Raw genomic sequence first — 16,770 nt, forward strand, 5'->3', positions numbered from 1 at the left:
CATTAGGAAAAGATTACAGCATGACTACAATTAAAGGAATTGTAAACCAATTTCTCTAAAACTGAATGTGACCTAAACTCCCTTTTCTATTTCGATATGTTTTTTGTTATTGTTTTTGCTTTATGAATGTTTTTTTTTCAATTATTATTTAAATAGTTTATATCTGTCCTTGTCTTCATGTGCAGTACATCTCTGTTCTGTTTTGAATTAAAATGTTCTTAATGAATAAAAAAAGTAAAATAAATATAAAAAAGAATGAAGGAAAAATGCTTCTATCTTCTGTACATCAGTCTACTGAACTCCACGTCCCATAATGCAGTGCGTCAAACTTCCAGACATGTCAGTAAGCCTTTTCACACTCTCGCTCTGGTTCAGTTTTTCTACATTAGGTCAAAGTTCAAGTGGTATAAACTCGCCATGGCTGACGGTGTGGGAGGCCAGTCTGACAGAGATTCTGATTATTTTTCCCGTTGGAGCGTTGATTCCTTAAAAATATTTTTTTGCCCAACGTGGCTTGAGTCTCCAAGCAGAAAGACCGAGTTCGCTGCTTAAGCTTTTGCTGCACATGTCCGGCGTTTCAACAGTGACCAGGTCCTGGCTACACTGCTTAGGCTCCATAAAGTTTTCTAGGTATATTGCACTGGTATGATATACAATACTAAACATGATAAAAGGACAAAATAATGGTCAGATTCAAGTGATTCGAAATAGGTGATACAGTATGAGTGTTGCACTTGCAATATATTTGAATGTCAGATAGATTAGGCCTACCTTAATCGTACAAAAAGTCAGCTGAAAATCTAATTTGGGTAAAGAAAAGATGCAACTTTTTGGAAAAAATAAATACATTTGGACTATTCTTCTTCAAATCTCATAAAAATAAAGCAGAACTAAATAGCTTTTTCACCTTAATAAAACCTTCTCCTACTACGATCACCCATAAACAAGTGTAAACGAGGCAAAATCTAAAAATGTAACCTTTTTTTCCCAGAATAGGTGATTTTCGATTTGATATGAGGCCTACACTGTCTTTAAATGAATTAAATAATAATAAAAAAGTAGTTTCCAGCTTTAGGTTGGTTGTCCTTGTTAATTCTGGTGTATTTTAGTGTGTGTGTGTGTGTTGGGGTGGATATCTACTATGTATTAAGTTTTAATTTTTGGTGGTGTTTGTTGCTTATGTAACCACCAGAGGAACTTGTGGCAGAAAGAACAATGGTTTCCCCTCTAACAATAGCCGTCCCACAGCGTAGGATAATGCAGCTAACAGACTCCCTCTCAGTCAAACATGATTACACAACCTGTTACACCTGAATCCAACACTTCGCTTGCTCCGTTTCTACTAGCGTTACATTTATCACTAATACTGGCTGTCAGAGTTTTGAATAACATTCCTTGTGAGCTTTAAAAAAAAAAAATATCCGAAACTTTTAATCCCAAATAACACAACGTTTATGAGGTGTTTAATACACATTGTACACATTATTAGAAGGTGTACCAATTCCTCTGTGATTTCCTTTTATCCCTATTTCCTGCCAACCTTTCTCTGCTCTCTCTCTTTTCAGAATCATGTGTGAGACGGTGCGTTACGAGAGACACGAAGCCAATGAAGTCCTTTACTAGTAAGTACTCTCATGCTTTGTTTTTTTGGTTTGTTTTTTATTCCTACATGGATGCTTGTGAAGAAACGTGATGATATTTATGGCCACTGCTGATCACATCGGTGCAACTGAAGCTCAGAGAGTTTCACGGCCCTGAAATAAATCTGCTGGAAATAAAACAGTATACTAGCTATAAACCACATAAATGGCCAGATTCAGTTTTTGAATTTTGGCAACAAAAAAAAAACCCACATAAAGGAGATCAGAGGGTTAATGTCTTTTTTCTAAGACTCAATTTTCTGTGTTTGTGCACCTTGTTATGAGTTTTATGGCTTGTTTTGGCACCTGTCTCCCATATCTGTAGGCCAATATAAACTAAGCATCATAAACTACAGCTTATTGCTTTGATGGGTTCCATGATAAGATTGTTATATTTGAAGCTGTATCAATATTATTAAATTGAGGTAGCTTATTCTTGGCAAATACTGTACGATAGCTGGTTTCCAAGCATTATCAAATATACATTTTATATTCTTTTTTACTCAGCTTTGGATACAACCTTAGCAACTTTTATCACAGAAAACCATTTAAAAAATACATAAATAATGGAAAAACACCTGGAGCCCATTTTTAAGCGATAAAATGAAAGATTATCACGAATCTTTTAACTGTTGGAGTATAATCTCAGCTGCAGTGATGCATTTTTACCATATTTGTAACTACATCTCTCTTGTAAAATATAGTTATTTTCATTCATAAGCATTTTAAGGCATTCTTAGCTTTACCAATGACTTTGCTGAAACATGTGCACTCCAATTCACTTTGATCTTCTGACATCTGTCACCTACTTTTATGTTTCCTTGACTTCCGCGTAATAATTCCAGCAAGAGTATTTTTGTCTTCTTTCTGAATAATAGTATTATTTTCAAAAAGAAGCCTAAAAATAATCTTGCTGGAATTATTCCGCGGAAGTCAAGAAAACTCCAAAGGAAACATCAATGGGGTCAGCAGGGGCGTGAAATACCCTCCGATGTCCCCATAAACACTTGTTTACACTAGTTTATGGGGTGATCGTAGTAGGAGAAGGTTTTATTAAGGTGAAAAAGTTACTTAGTTCTGCTTTATTTTTATGAGATTTGAAGAATAGTCCAAATGTATTTATTTTTTTAAGTTGCACCTTTTCTTTACCCATTTTTCATTTTCTCTCATTTTCATTTTCATTGTCTTTTTTTCTTTTTTTTTACATTTTGTTGCGTTGGGGAGGGGGGGAGACACTTTGAGAGTTTTTAATTCTCCTATGGGGGGTGCAGCAGAATAAAGTTTGGGAACCACTGGACTAAGCCAACATGGAGAACTCTTAACTGTAGATCTCTGTCATGGACGTTAATTGTTGTTTAAATATTCTACTTAGTGTTGTTGTTGTTGAGTAGAATTATACTTTGGCGTGTTGACATTTTGGTGTTTAAAAATCACACACGTGAAAGGTGTTTGACTGCTGTCACACAGTGACATTTTCAAAGCACCCGCAGTGAGATGTAAGATGGTTAATTAACTGTCTTAGCATCTCCACGGGTTAAAGAGGGTTCATTACTCTCTGATCCTCTCGTGTTGTGGGGTGGGTGGGGTGGGGGGTGCTGTGTAGGTCAAAAAGTTAACACATCATTGGAAAACCCCCTTGGAGGCACAGAAGCTGTTTAAACAATAAGAATGCAGATGAAGAGGTGCGTGTGTGTGCAAAGAAAAATCATTTATTGACAAACATCATAACATAAACACAGATATGAAGTTTACATGTCTACCAACATTTTAAATTGATTAAATATTTTTCTAAAATTCCTGTAAAAATAGGAGAAAAAATAAATAAATTGAATTCCCTTGAAAACATGCAAATCTTCAGCATTTTTCAGGAACTCTATTAGTTCCCTATTGAAACCACAAATGTGATGTGAAGTAAAAATAGATTTATTTATTTATTTTTAATTTATTTTACATATTTTCTTTGATTTTTTTTTTTTTTTTACAAAAAATGTGCAAAGTGTGAAGAGGAAAGAGGAGTAAAGTAGAGAGGAGAAACATTAAAAAAAAAAAAAAACTTTGACAAATTTAATCAGAGCTTTCCAAGATTTTAAGCTTTAGAGCAGGTTTTTTTAACTTGGGGTCGGGACCCCATTTAGGGTCACTTGAAATGCCTAGTACTTTATAATTTTTCAAAAAAATAAATCTCTGAATAAAAACACATTTTTAATTTTTTTTAATTTTTTTTTAATTAGTATATTTAAATAGAAATAACTGCATTCTATCCTTTCACTTTTTCAAATATAAATCTAGCTCAAATAAAATTCAGGGAGAGGGGGGACACAAAACAACAAAATACACAAAATGACACACAAAAAACACAAATTGACGATAGAAATGATTTTGATTAGAACATGAACTGAAAAGTGTCAATCTTGATTCCACACCAGGCGGGAAATGACCGGAATTCATAAAAAATATAGAAATAAATCTATCGAGGCATTAAATACAGTTTCATTCCACTTATTTACAAAATGAGATTCTTTAAAATGTGTGTTTTCACTCATTCATTCCATAATTATGATCTATAGTTACTTTTTCAGAGAATTCTGAGCAAAATGTTTTAGTCGGACATAAGGAGGTACTTGGATTAAAAAGTTAGAGGTGGTAGTGTGAGAACCACAGGTTTAGTGGGTATTCTCAGTGTAAATCTACCTAAAAATCACTGACGAGGCATTAACTGGGTAGTGATTTGAAAAATAAGTCTTGATCTGCTTTAAGACAGAGAAATTGATCAGATATCACAGTGAGCACCAACATTCATCAATCATTTAGGGTTATTAATATTTGCCACTTTTTTTCATGGCGATAACTGTACTGTAGAATAACAAAGTGTGGTTCCTCACTGACTAAACACAACTATTAGTTTACTTGTGTAGCCCTGGGCTAATACACAGAAGAAAGTTATTTATTTCATCCTCTATTCGCTCATTTCTTTTGCACCGACTTGTCACATGGTCGTCATTTATCGCAGCTTTTTGTCTGCACACATTTGTCTATTGTGTGTCTAACACACATGCGTTAACCTATAAAAGTCCCTGATTGGAGCAGGGAATAAAACCACACAGTGAGGATCTTAATCAGCATGCTCTTCTAAAAATACAAGCTTTTAATGTCACTTCTTTATGTGCTCGTGTGTAGCAGTGCTGATACTATACTGCAGAATGGGGGGCTTTAAAAGTCAATGGGGGGATTTTAATTATGACCGTATCTCTCTCAGGTTATATTGCTTTGGCATTGCATTGGCGTATAACTTAAAGCAGTGGTTCCATACCTTTTTCTTGTTGTTTATATGACAAATTTCTGGCAACCCCAGAGACTGATTTTCTCTAAAATGCCTTTTTTGAACATGTTATATTGTGTTACTAATGCAGAGTAGCCAGTATCAGCTCTCAAAGTAACAATAAATGCCTGCACACTTTTTTTTAATACTGCATTTTATTTAAACAAAGATTTACATTTAATAAAGTAAAAGTGTAGAGTACAGTTGTTTGAGATTGTATGTGGTGTAATTTGAAAAAAATATAATAATTATTTGTTGTTTTCTGCCTCCTTTTTTTGTCTATTTCTGTGATATTATTTATTTCTTTTTAAGTGTGCAAGATAGATAAAAAAATAAACAAAATTATTTTTTTATTTTGTTTTATTTATACTAGACATTTCAGGCGACCCCTTTAAATGGTTCAAAATCACCATTTAGGATTTTTTAATATTAATTCAAACAAATATCAGTTAACCTAATATTCCTCTGTGACTATAGTATCAGCCACTTTAGCACGTGTGTGTTTTGTTGGTTCTGTGGGAAATTCAGGCTATTGGATGAATATGATGGAGGTGATCTGGTTAATGACTACACTCTTCACCACAGTCTGCTGTCTAAGACGGTTATAGTAATAAAGTACGCATACGGGGTTATAAAAGTATCTTTTATATCCTGCACGCACGCACGCACGCACGCACACACACACACACACACACACACACACACACACAGTCACACTCAATCACACTTAATATCTCATGAAAACATCCTCTCCTGCCAAAGCATGAACCTTTAGGGATTTACGGATTGGAGATTACGGAGCGAAAGCCATTCCCGTTGCACAGCGTTGCTGGTGAAGAGGGTTAACATCCAATGGTTCACCTTTAACCTCCTCTGGAGTGGAGCTCATCACCCTCTCTGCTCCAGCTGGAGCAAAACCTATACAAACATGCCTTATACTGTATGTTTAATCGTAATTTCCACCCCAAAACTTCAGAAAGTCACGACTCGTTAGTTTACAAGTTTTGTATAAATCAGTGGTTCTCAAACTTTTTTGGCTCAAGTACCCCCTCTTATTTCTTAATCCAAGTACCCCGTTTGTCTGACTGCAACATTTTGCTCTTAAAACTATTTAAAAACAACTATAGATCATAATGATGACTTTTTAAAGAATCTTATTTTGTAAATAAGTGGAAAAAAACAGTATTTAGTGCAGATTATGCAGATTGGATTGTGACCCCATTTTGATAGCAAGAATTTCTGGCGACTTCAAAGACATTTTTTTTTGAGAATTAGTTTTTGATCATGTTTGAGCTCATAAGTGTTTTTAATGCATTTTAATTGAACTTGATTCACAAAGTTAAAGTATAGCAATACAGTTGTTTAAGATTGTGTTGTTTTAATAAAAGAAAAAAAAAGAATGATACTTTAAAACAGGGTTTTAGGCTCAAAGATGTTTGGGTCTTCAACTCAACTCAACTTTATTTTTATAGCGCAAATTACAACTAAGTCATCTCAGTGCACTTTAACAAAATATAAAGTTCATAGTAAGAAAAAGAACCCAATTGGTAAAATATTGTGAATTATTTGAGACCAAAGTGTTGTTGGTCATTTGTTGAAATGACCCTATTGTTAAAAAAAAAGAAGAAGAAAAAAATTATTTAAAATGTTATTGTTATATCTCAGTATTCAGAGAAGCTTGATATCTCAATTACACTAACATCTGCACATTTAAAGGGAAACATGTGGAAATCTAAAAGTTGGCTTGGACTTATTAAGCATTCATTTATTATTCATCTTCACATTCAACAACCGATGTTTGAATTTCATTTTTAACTAAATGTTCCCGTTCTCCACTCATCACCTGCATCACTAGTGGTGCCACTGTCTCCGTGGCACACATGTCACCCTGTTCCCCTCCCGGTGCAGGATTCCCAGTGGGTGTTTGGGTGTTTTGCCGTTTGATTATCGCTTCCAGAACGTGTGACCCAGTTCAGTCAAGCTGTCGTGGTCTATAACAGTCTTCTGTCTCCCACTTTTTTTTGGCGTTGCATCTTCTCCTCCTCCTCTTCCTCGGCTCTGTGCGGTGCTCAGTACAGCTGTGTACCAGCAATTAATAATTGAGTGTTTCATTCGTGTTGTTTCCGAATGCGAAGAAGAACCATTAAGGGATGAACCGAGTCCCTGGGGGAGGGGGGGCAGCTGTAGATCAGCTGGTGGAAAAGGAAAAGAGTGGGTTTGGTGGTGTCAGCATAGGATCTGCCATCTCCAGCCTCATTAGATCTACAAGGAGAAGTGTGAAGATTGGATGAGGAGGATGAAGAGGAGAGACTTTGTTCTCAGTCAGCAAACTGCTGCTGGGTGCGAGCGCTGAGCGTCTGAGTTTGAGCAGCACTCGGCCTGTTCCATCCTGTGAGCAGAATGTGTTCCCACCTTGCTGATATGAAACTACTCAATGATTTTTCACACTTTCACCAAAGGGAAATGCTTGAAAATTCTGCCTTATTTACACCCAAGAACCCACGAGGTCAGCTTTATGTTCATTTAAAAAAATGTACAAGAGACACTTTTAGGCTTTTTACTTTAGTACGTTTGAAGCTGCTGGTAAGACTTTGTTGTATATATTGGTGATATTTATGTGCATTTGTTGTTCTTTCATGTAAATCATCAGTTAGCGCTGGGCAATCTTTATTGTTTAACATGTATTTATTGCTTTATTAATTTATACATTGAACATACATTATAAAATGCAAACAAAATTGAACAGTCCCCCAACAAGGTTAAACACAAAAATATTGATTTACGAATAGTAACTAAAAACATCCCATGAAAAGAATAGCATTATGAATGAAAAATAATGAATAACTAAATAAATTAGGAAAAAAAACAAGTTAAACATAGCTATTGAGCAGAGTTCAGAAGGCTGAGCAATTAAGATTCAAGATTTATATTTTTTATTTTTTATTTTGATTATATGGAAAATTTAAATTAATCACCTACATCAATATATGTATATATGTACTGTGTATATCGCATGGTGGCTTAGTTGTGAGCACATCCACCTCACAGCAACAAGGACACTTTTCTGTGTGGAGTTTGCATGTTCTCCACCATGCTGCATGGGTTTACTCCAGGTTCCTCCCACAATCCAAAAACATGACCGTTAGGTTGATTGGAGTCTCTAAATTGCCCACAGGAGTGAATGTGAGTGAGAGTGGTTGTTTGTCTGTGTGTTGCCCTGCGATGGACTGGCGCCCTGTCCAGGGTGTACCCCCACCTAGCACCCAGTGTGAGCCGGAGATGGGCACCGGCAGACCCCCACAACCCTGAAAAACAGGAACAAGCGGTCTTATTTTATATTAAAATAAAGCATGGAAAGCACAGCTAAATTGATTGCTGAATGCGTCCTAAACCAGACCTTCCCCTAAGCATGTCACACTAAAGAACTCACTCACATGTGCTGTCTCTTATAGGAGTAAAAGCCAAAAGTGGTACATATTGTGCAAACGTTTGTTAATAAATGTGCCTGTGTGGCATTTTGCATCAGCAAATTGAACCCAGAATTGTCTTTCTGGTCAAACTTTCTTTGAATTAATAATCCTGAGATTTTTATCGTTTTGCGGCATTTTGAGAAAATACCAAGATATGAGTTTTGGTTCATATCACCCAGCACTATCATTGGTTGATAATGGGATTAATAATTCTGTTTTGGAGATAATACGTTAAGGCTTCATTTATTCAGACAACTTTTTTCAGGAAATCTACTTTGAAATTTGCTTTGATTTCCTGACATATTTACACTGCCAACTGTCAGTCTTCCTTAGAGGCATCTGCTGAAAAAAGTTGCCTGAATAAATGAAACCTTAACATATGAGTGAAAGGGATCAAATAAGTGTTCCAACCAAAATGATAAAAGCATGAAAATGAGTTAATACAGTTTGGTGTCTAAAAACAACAGCAGAAGGGAACTCATCAGTTTATTATGGTACGTTGCAACTTTATTTAAAAAGGCATAAAAGGATTGCAGTCTAAAGATGCTATCGTCATTGGCAATAAGCAGACTTTTCCCTTCTTGTTGTTATCATTGCTTCTGCAATGCCGAGCGGCTCAGCCAGCCACACATTTATGGCATTTTCAATGATGTCAATAATTCAAATCCTTCCCCTCAAACCTAGAGTAAAACTTTACCTTTAGTCCTTTTCTCGCCCTAAAAATTATGGGTCAAAAATGTTTTCTGATCAGAGGGCCCCATTATCAACATTCATGTTAGCATTTAGAATATGAAACAACCTGAAAATTATTACAAGTAATGAACTTAAGGCTTTGTGTGTTATTTTTATTTTGTATTATTGGTGTCATTTTGTGCTTTTTCGTTGTCTCGTGTTTTTGTAGTTTTGTGTTTTTGAATTTTTTGTATCGTTGTCATATTAGGGATTTGGAGTCTTTTATGTGTGTTTTATTGTTTTTTGTTTTCTGTCATTTTAACCATTTTTTTCTTGTGTTTCTTTGTTGATGACGTGTACTTTTGGAGTGAATTTTTCAGTAATTTTTCATGTTTTTTTTTTTTTTTTTTAAGTCAATTATCTGCATTTTTTTTTTGGGGCCGCACAAATAATCTAGCTGTACAGTTTTTTTACCCTTACATCAACTAAATCCATCACATTTTTATTAATTGTAAAAGTCATAAAACAAACGGGAAATTTGTGGTTTTATCGTTTTTCAAAACTAAACCTGGCAGCTTCTCAGCTCTGGTGCGAGATGCTATCAGTATTGTGTGTCATGCCAGTCACTGGATTCCTGCTTCCTGTTACTGTCAGATATAATCCATCCTTTTTCTGCACCTTCTCAGCCTGTTCATGATCATGAACTGCTAGCATCTACCGAAGTTAGCATTCAGCTAGTTATGAATGGCTGAAAACATGCTAAATGTAAAGCTGTTAGATTGAGTTGCTGTGTATAAACCATGCCAAATATTTTGGAAAACACAGTCATGATTTTAAACGTATCAGTTTCGCATCCTCGGGCTTTCGCTGCAGCCAGAGAGATAATCTCACAGGCTCGCTGGAATCCTTGACGGTTTTTATACGCGGGATTATCAAAGAGGTCGTGAGTGTCAAACTACAGAGAATGTAAACAAATGCTCAAAAGATGGATTAAAACATTAATGCTTGCTTTTATCTGCATGCAAATATCCAGAGGGCTCAAAGACCAAACGCAGCATATGCAGCTTGAATCGGTCCGATTTAAGTATCTCCACAGGACAGACCACTGCGCTTTAAAGTGTGTTCTGCTTTCTTGGACACTCAGGTTCCATTCCATAATTCCATGTAATAATTCCAGAAAGATAATTTTTGTCTTCTTCTTGAATAATATGTGGTTGTAGGTGTGTTTTGAGAAGTGATTTAATATTATTATTTTTATTACATGTCAAAAGAAATCTTGTTGGAATTATTACGCGGAAGTCAATGAAACATCAAAGGAAACCGATCAGCAGATGCCTTTGACAAAGACTGGCAGTTGCCAGTCAAAACATGTCAGGCAATCAAAGTGGATTAACTGAGGAACAGTTGTCTGAATAAATGAAACCTTAACATATTAGTCAGGTTCCACCTTGGGTCACAAAAAAAGTTATTAAGTCAATCTTTTTTTTGTTTGAAATCAAGAATAAACCTAGGAATATTTTCTTTTTTTTCTTTTAGGATATCAATGTGGCCTTTTTGCTCAAATGAATCAAAAACCAAACCGATCTAATGAGTTTAGTCTCATGTTACCCACGTAAGACACAAAGGTATATTTTCAAAAGTCGCAAGTTTTGGAGAATAATGTAATGTGCCACCGTGTTTCTCTGCATGTTTGGTGCTTTTACCTAATATTTTTGTTTTCTGTCAATCTCTTCCAGCCCTGATGACATTGGAAGCTGCTGGTACATCCTCTTATCTGGCTCAGTTTTCATCAAGGAGTCAATGTTTCTGCCCAGAAGCAGGTAAGATGTTCACACTTTTAAAACTTGTTCCTCTTTTAATCTGATTGCAGCTGAATCAAAGAAATGATGCCAATGATGTTTGCGATGTTTTTTTTTTTTTTTTTCTTCCGCAAATATTTGCTCAAATCTTACTCAAATAGGTTGTGATTCTAAAACACTGAGACACACTTTTAGCTTGACGGTTGCTGGTTCAGATCCAAGGCCTAATCAGGGACTTGGGTCTGGTAGGCAGGGGCGTTGGACTGGGGGGATAAAGTGTACTGAGTACCCAGATCCCAAGGCAATCCATATAAATCATTGACTCTATACAGTACATTTGTATCTTATTACGTGTGTTTTAACTGTTATCAGCAAGCAAAAGACCCTTTATTTTACCCTTTATACACTAAACTCAAGTAGCAGCAGCAACTTTAAGTCTGTAAATGACGGCTATTCAACCTTGGGGTCGTGACTCCATGTGGGGTTGACTGGAATTGAAATGGGGTCGCCTGAAATGTCTAATAATTGATTAAAGAATGCGTTTCTGATTATTTATTTTTTAATTATTCTTTTGAAAATTAAAACACAACACACAATCAGAAGAAACTGTCTTCTATATTTTCACTTTCTCAAATATAAATCTAAAATATAACAAATAATATATATATTAAATAATAAAAGAATAGACTAGAATGAAATATAATTTTTGTATTTTAAAACAAAAATCACAAATCCTGGCTACTCTGAGTTTGTAACGCAGCATAACAAACATGATCCAAAACTAATTCTAAGAGGAAAATGAAAGTCTTTGGGTTCGTCAGAAATGTGTGACATTAAAATGGAGTCACGATCCAAAAAAGGTTGACTAAAATGCTGCTGTAAATGTACAGTGGGGGACAGTCGTTGCAGTGGTATCTGTCACTGTGTCCTTGGGCAAGGCACTTCACCCACATTGCATAGTATGAATGTAGTGTGTGAGTGTTGGTGGTGGTCGGAGGGGCTGATGGCGCACTATGGCAGCCTCGCTTCCATCAGTCTGCCCCAGGGCAGCTGTGGCTACAATTGTAGCTTACCACCACAAAGTGTGGAGTGAAAGAATAATACCTTCATTCTGTAAAGTGCTTTGAGTGTCTATGATAAAGCGCTATATAAAATCCAATGCATTATTATTATGAAACTGTGTCCACTACCTAGTTTTCATACATTTTTTATTAAGAACCGCATCAAGTGGACCATGTTTTTTTCTCAGCCGTTAGCAGACACCTCTGACGTCAGGCGGACACAAATGTTTCAAAGCTGGGATTTTACAAGTGGATCTGTTACATGATAATTTTTAGTGGGCGTCTGAAAAAACAATGCTCTTTTATTCATTGCGCAACACACCTACGATCACTCCAAGCCTTTGATGGTGACTTTCTCCTACAGCATGGGGTCAATTGTGGTCAGGCTCATTTAAACATGACATTCAAAATGAAGGACTTCATTGGAAAGGTGCCAGAAATCCCCCCCCCCCTAATGAAATGTAACCTTTTTTTGTTTTGCCAAGGTGAAAGTGAGCGAGCAGGATGTTAAAGAGGGATTAGCAGGTATTGGTAGATTAATGTTAATGCCTGATCACAGCGACGGAGGAGAAGAAAGTGTTTACGAGGCACGAGTGAGGCTGCATGGGCATGACGATAAGCTTTCTTATTCAGAATGATTCTTTTGTTGATTCGTTGCACAAAATTGAGGAAGTGAAGCTTCACGGTCATGTGACTGAAATCCATGAAGAGGCAACAGAACATTTGTAGGCGTTGAAGAAACTCTTCAAACAATAGTTGCAAAGGTGTTTTTCGCTATAATTATTCACCATGTTCATCACATCGACAACCTTTGAATTCTCAATTACATTAAAGAAAATAAACTTTAAAGTTGAATATTGTTGTTATATATAATGGTGACAGAGGGGTGTGTTTGAAATGGCACACTCCGTACTATGCACTACATTCTCATTGAGTGTTTACTGTCTACTATATACTATTAGTATGATGAGGATGATGAGCGTTCTCACTGAAGTATACTTCCAAGTTTCCCAAGATGCATTTGGAACCTACAACAACAAAAACCTGAATCACACTGAGGCTAAATATCTCTGATGATTTTCCACCTTTGAAAGTTCTATTTTAAGTGAGAAAGTGACCAAGTAGAATATCAACATGTGCTCATTTGATCCATAAAACTCACAGAAACACATTGCTGACATTTTTGAGATTTTCAGAGACCCTCCATTGTGCTACTGATTTAACTTCTGGTAAACTTCAAAACAAAAGGCTTAAAAAATCTAATGGAAGACAAGAAGAGATGCTTTTGTTTTGAAAAGGGGAAGTTTGACTTTTAGCTTAAAGCCAGACCCAGGATGATTTTGCTCGCAATGCATCATGGGGTGGTTGAGTACGACTCGTGTGCCGGCCGTGCATATTTAGGAAATATTCCAATATTCCAATATAGTATACATCCTGAACAAAAAACAGCTTCTTTCCCTCTGCCACCATCCACATGAACACACCCCAAGTCACCCACTGAACCCCCCCCCCCCCCCCCCCCACCCGATCACCACCTCCGCCAGCTTGATACCTGCTGCACTGTATATATATATTTATATTTATCCTATTTATCATTTATTCTCTATCTATCCTTTATTTATCCCTCATCCTTTATATTTATCATTATTATTATTATTATTGTTGCTGGGTTGTTCTATGTTGTGTTGTTTTTATTTCTTTTGTTTCTTTTTGTTGCTTGTTTTGTGCACCAACCACCAAGTCAAATTCCTTGTACTGTCCTCAAAACTGTACATGGCAAATAAAACATTTCTGATTCTGATTCTGATTCTGATTCTGGTATTTCTCACGTACTCAATTTTTCCATACTATCTAATGTGAACGCACCACATACTCATTTTGACATCAGACTTAGTATGAGTAGTACGTTAGTAGGTCATTTGGAACACAGCCAGGGTGTAGGCCTCATAGATCAATAAATCAAAGATAATTTGCTCAAAAAAAAGAGGGAAGATAGAAGTTAAAATGGTCTTTATTGGCATTGTCGAAAAGTTTTGTCACATTGCATTGTGGGTTATGGAGTCCCGTATACAGATGCATAAAAGTGTAACTTGTGTTTCTTCACCGGACAAGGAAGCACAGTGATTGATTTGACCCATTCTGTTCTAGTTGCTCCAGGTTTTCTCCAGATATCTCACATCACTCCGAGACATTGAAATTTTGGCCGGAATCGAATCTTTCCGTGTAAACCATGTTTTGTTTTTGCCACAACTTCCAGTCCGTGAAAAACACCGAAATGTGTTTGGAAGTCACTTTGGCAGCATTTTTGGGGGCAAACACAAGAAATCGCAATAAGAATGATTTTAATTTCAACATTTCACACCATCTTTTTTTAGGCAAATGATTTGGGATTATTGATCTATGATCTATGGCACAAAAAAACAAAAATAGCCAAGCTTAGTAACAGGAAGTCCCTGTATTCGGTTATATTGTTCCAATATTGCTGTCAGGTTATTATTAATTAAATATTCTGACACTAGCTTAATAAGAGGTGTGAAAAAGTCTTCCACCATTATTCACAACCTGGATTGTCGTATGTTGAAGATTAATAACACAACAGCCCTCTGTGGAACCAAACTGTGTCCTTAGATTTATTCCTTCAAACCAGGATTTTTTCCCACTAGTTCAGTTCAGAAGTTTGAGGTGCAACAGAATCAAAAATATAAAAAATCCCTCCTGTCTCATTTGTCACAAGGACGGGAACAGGTTCGCCAAACAAATGGACTTCAAGGGGAAAATGTTTGTGACATGAGGAACTGAAATGGAGTCCAGTGGGACTTCCGAAGCTTTGAAACAAATGTGGTGGAGTTTGGTTTCAGACGGTCCCTGCAGAGAACCGCTTCTCACATATACACTGATGGCGGGGGGACAACACGAACGATCTCATCATTCTCACACAATCCTCCTTCTCGGTAGCTACAGGAGCGCTGCACCATGGGAGAGAGGTGAAGAAGCTACAGCTCCGTGCTTTATTAAAACCCGGCGCAGAACGCACTATAACCACATTGTAGATCAATCTTAACAACCCAATGATGCAGGTCAATGCGTCATGTTGTCATGTACCCATTAAAGAAAAAAATGGCACCTTTCCCCATCATAAACCGCACCATTTTCCCAGACAGTTTGTCAGATTTACATGACAGCCAAAATGGCTCATGTTGATGCATGTCGCACAGGGAACGAGGTCATTACACCTCCACAGAGAAGGTGTTTTTTTTTTTTTTTTTTTAGCTTCTCATGTGGCAAAGAAAGAAATCAAATAATAAAATAAAAATAAATATACATTATATTAAATGTAATAAAAAACTAAAAGAAATGGAAAGAAAATATATTTAAAAAAAGAAAAAGTTGAGAAAAAGAAATGAGAATGGAATGAAAATAAAATAATCATTTATCATCAAAAAAAATAAATGAATAAATAAAATGAAAATGAAAATACATTTGATTAAATGTAATAAAAAACTAAAAGAAATGGAAAGAAAATATATTAAAAAAAGATAAAAAGTTAAGAAAAAATGGTAATGAATGAAAATAAAATAATCATATTAATCATCAAAAAAAATAAATTAAGCTTAAAAAAGTATCAAAATAAATGAATAGATAAAATAAAAATCATTATTATTAATAATATAATAATAATATAATAATAATCTAAAAATAAAAAGTTTACCAATGAGGGGCAATTGTACAAAAACTCATCAATATGTAGGATTAGTTGGCTTGATAACATAAAGGCACACAAAATATTATTTCACCGATAAATGAGTGCTATCTGTTTAAGAGGCTACTGTGGGGATTGCATGTTCTCCTTGAGCAACACTGCTCACTGCACATGGTAGGGGACTGCAGAGCTGATGCTGCTTTTAAAAGTTTTAATAATTACACTGACAGTAAAAGCATGCTTGGACATGTCGTGGGCTGTCAGAACTGGAAGTGTGTCGTAAAAGTAGTGAAACTGGGTGAAAGGCCGCCTAAAGAGGAATGTTGCTTTTTATGCTTTTTAATCCATTGTCTTCCTCTATTCCTCAGCAGTTATTCTGTTCCCATGTGTTCAGACCATTGTTCCTCATTATCTTTCGCACACAGCTTCTGTTTTATCATCTTACATGATCATCTTACCGTATATTTTAGGAGGTAGTGCTCAAAAACCTGAAGTAAAAAACACATTAAAATAAAATGCAAAATAGGAATGTTTTTTCCAGTGAGTTTATTGACTCGGGACGTTTAACGGTGAAAAGGATGAGCATGTATATAATTTCAGTTGCTGTTTTAGTATCACTACACTGTAAGCAATTCTATCCTTCCATTGTAGACATGATCTGAATTAACCATGTGTTAGTTTCACTTCTGCTGACTTATGACACGCACTCCCTCATCTCCGTTCTCTTGCCAAACTTTAATTTAGTAAGCTTGTATATGTAATCATGGTTCATGTTGGCACGAGAATGTTTATCTCATCACATTTGCCTCTGGAAAGTTTGTCTAGAATCTCGGCTGTAGATGATGAATTATCAACGTTTACGTGGTGTTTTTTAATTCGGAATTAATTATTCTGAATTAAATAATTCTGAATTAAAGTATTCTGCTTCTTGTTTACATGGAAATAGGAATTCCGAATTGAGGTTTACATTGAAACTTGTTTATTCGCCTTCATATTCCGGTTTAGGTTCTGGGGGTTGGGAAGGGTTCTGATTGAATTTGACGTATTCACGTCTATCTGGAAAAAACAACAAACCTCCTCAGCTGACCAAAGTGAAACCGTATGTTATT

The 16,770-nt window shown here is 35.9% G+C and overlaps 2 protein-coding genes across 7 annotated transcripts in view; one reads left to right on the forward strand and one right to left on the reverse strand.

The window, feature by feature from the left end:
* Positions 1-16,770, reverse strand: part of anxa5a (annexin A5a) — a 1,189,405-nt gene that overhangs the window by 232,089 nt on the left and 940,546 nt on the right. The gene's annotated exons all lie outside the window — the stretch shown is intronic.
* rapgef2b (Rap guanine nucleotide exchange factor 2b) overlaps positions 1-16,770 on the forward strand; it is a 146,859-nt gene that overhangs the window by 46,562 nt on the left and 83,527 nt on the right. For all 6 annotated transcript variants that reach the window (XM_028458936.1, XM_028458938.1, XM_028458941.1 and 3 more), the window contains exons 3-4: positions 1,566-1,622; positions 10,838-10,921. In XM_028458936.1, the coding sequence (XP_028314737.1) occupies positions 1,566-1,622; positions 10,838-10,921 (141 nt within the window). The remainder of the gene's footprint in view (positions 1-1,565; positions 1,623-10,837; positions 10,922-16,770) is intronic.

Source organism: Gouania willdenowi, chromosome 10 (assembly GCF_900634775.1).
Source record: "Gouania willdenowi chromosome 10, fGouWil2.1, whole genome shotgun sequence".
Taxonomy (NCBI): Eukaryota; Metazoa; Chordata; class Actinopteri; order Blenniiformes; family Gobiesocidae; genus Gouania; species Gouania willdenowi.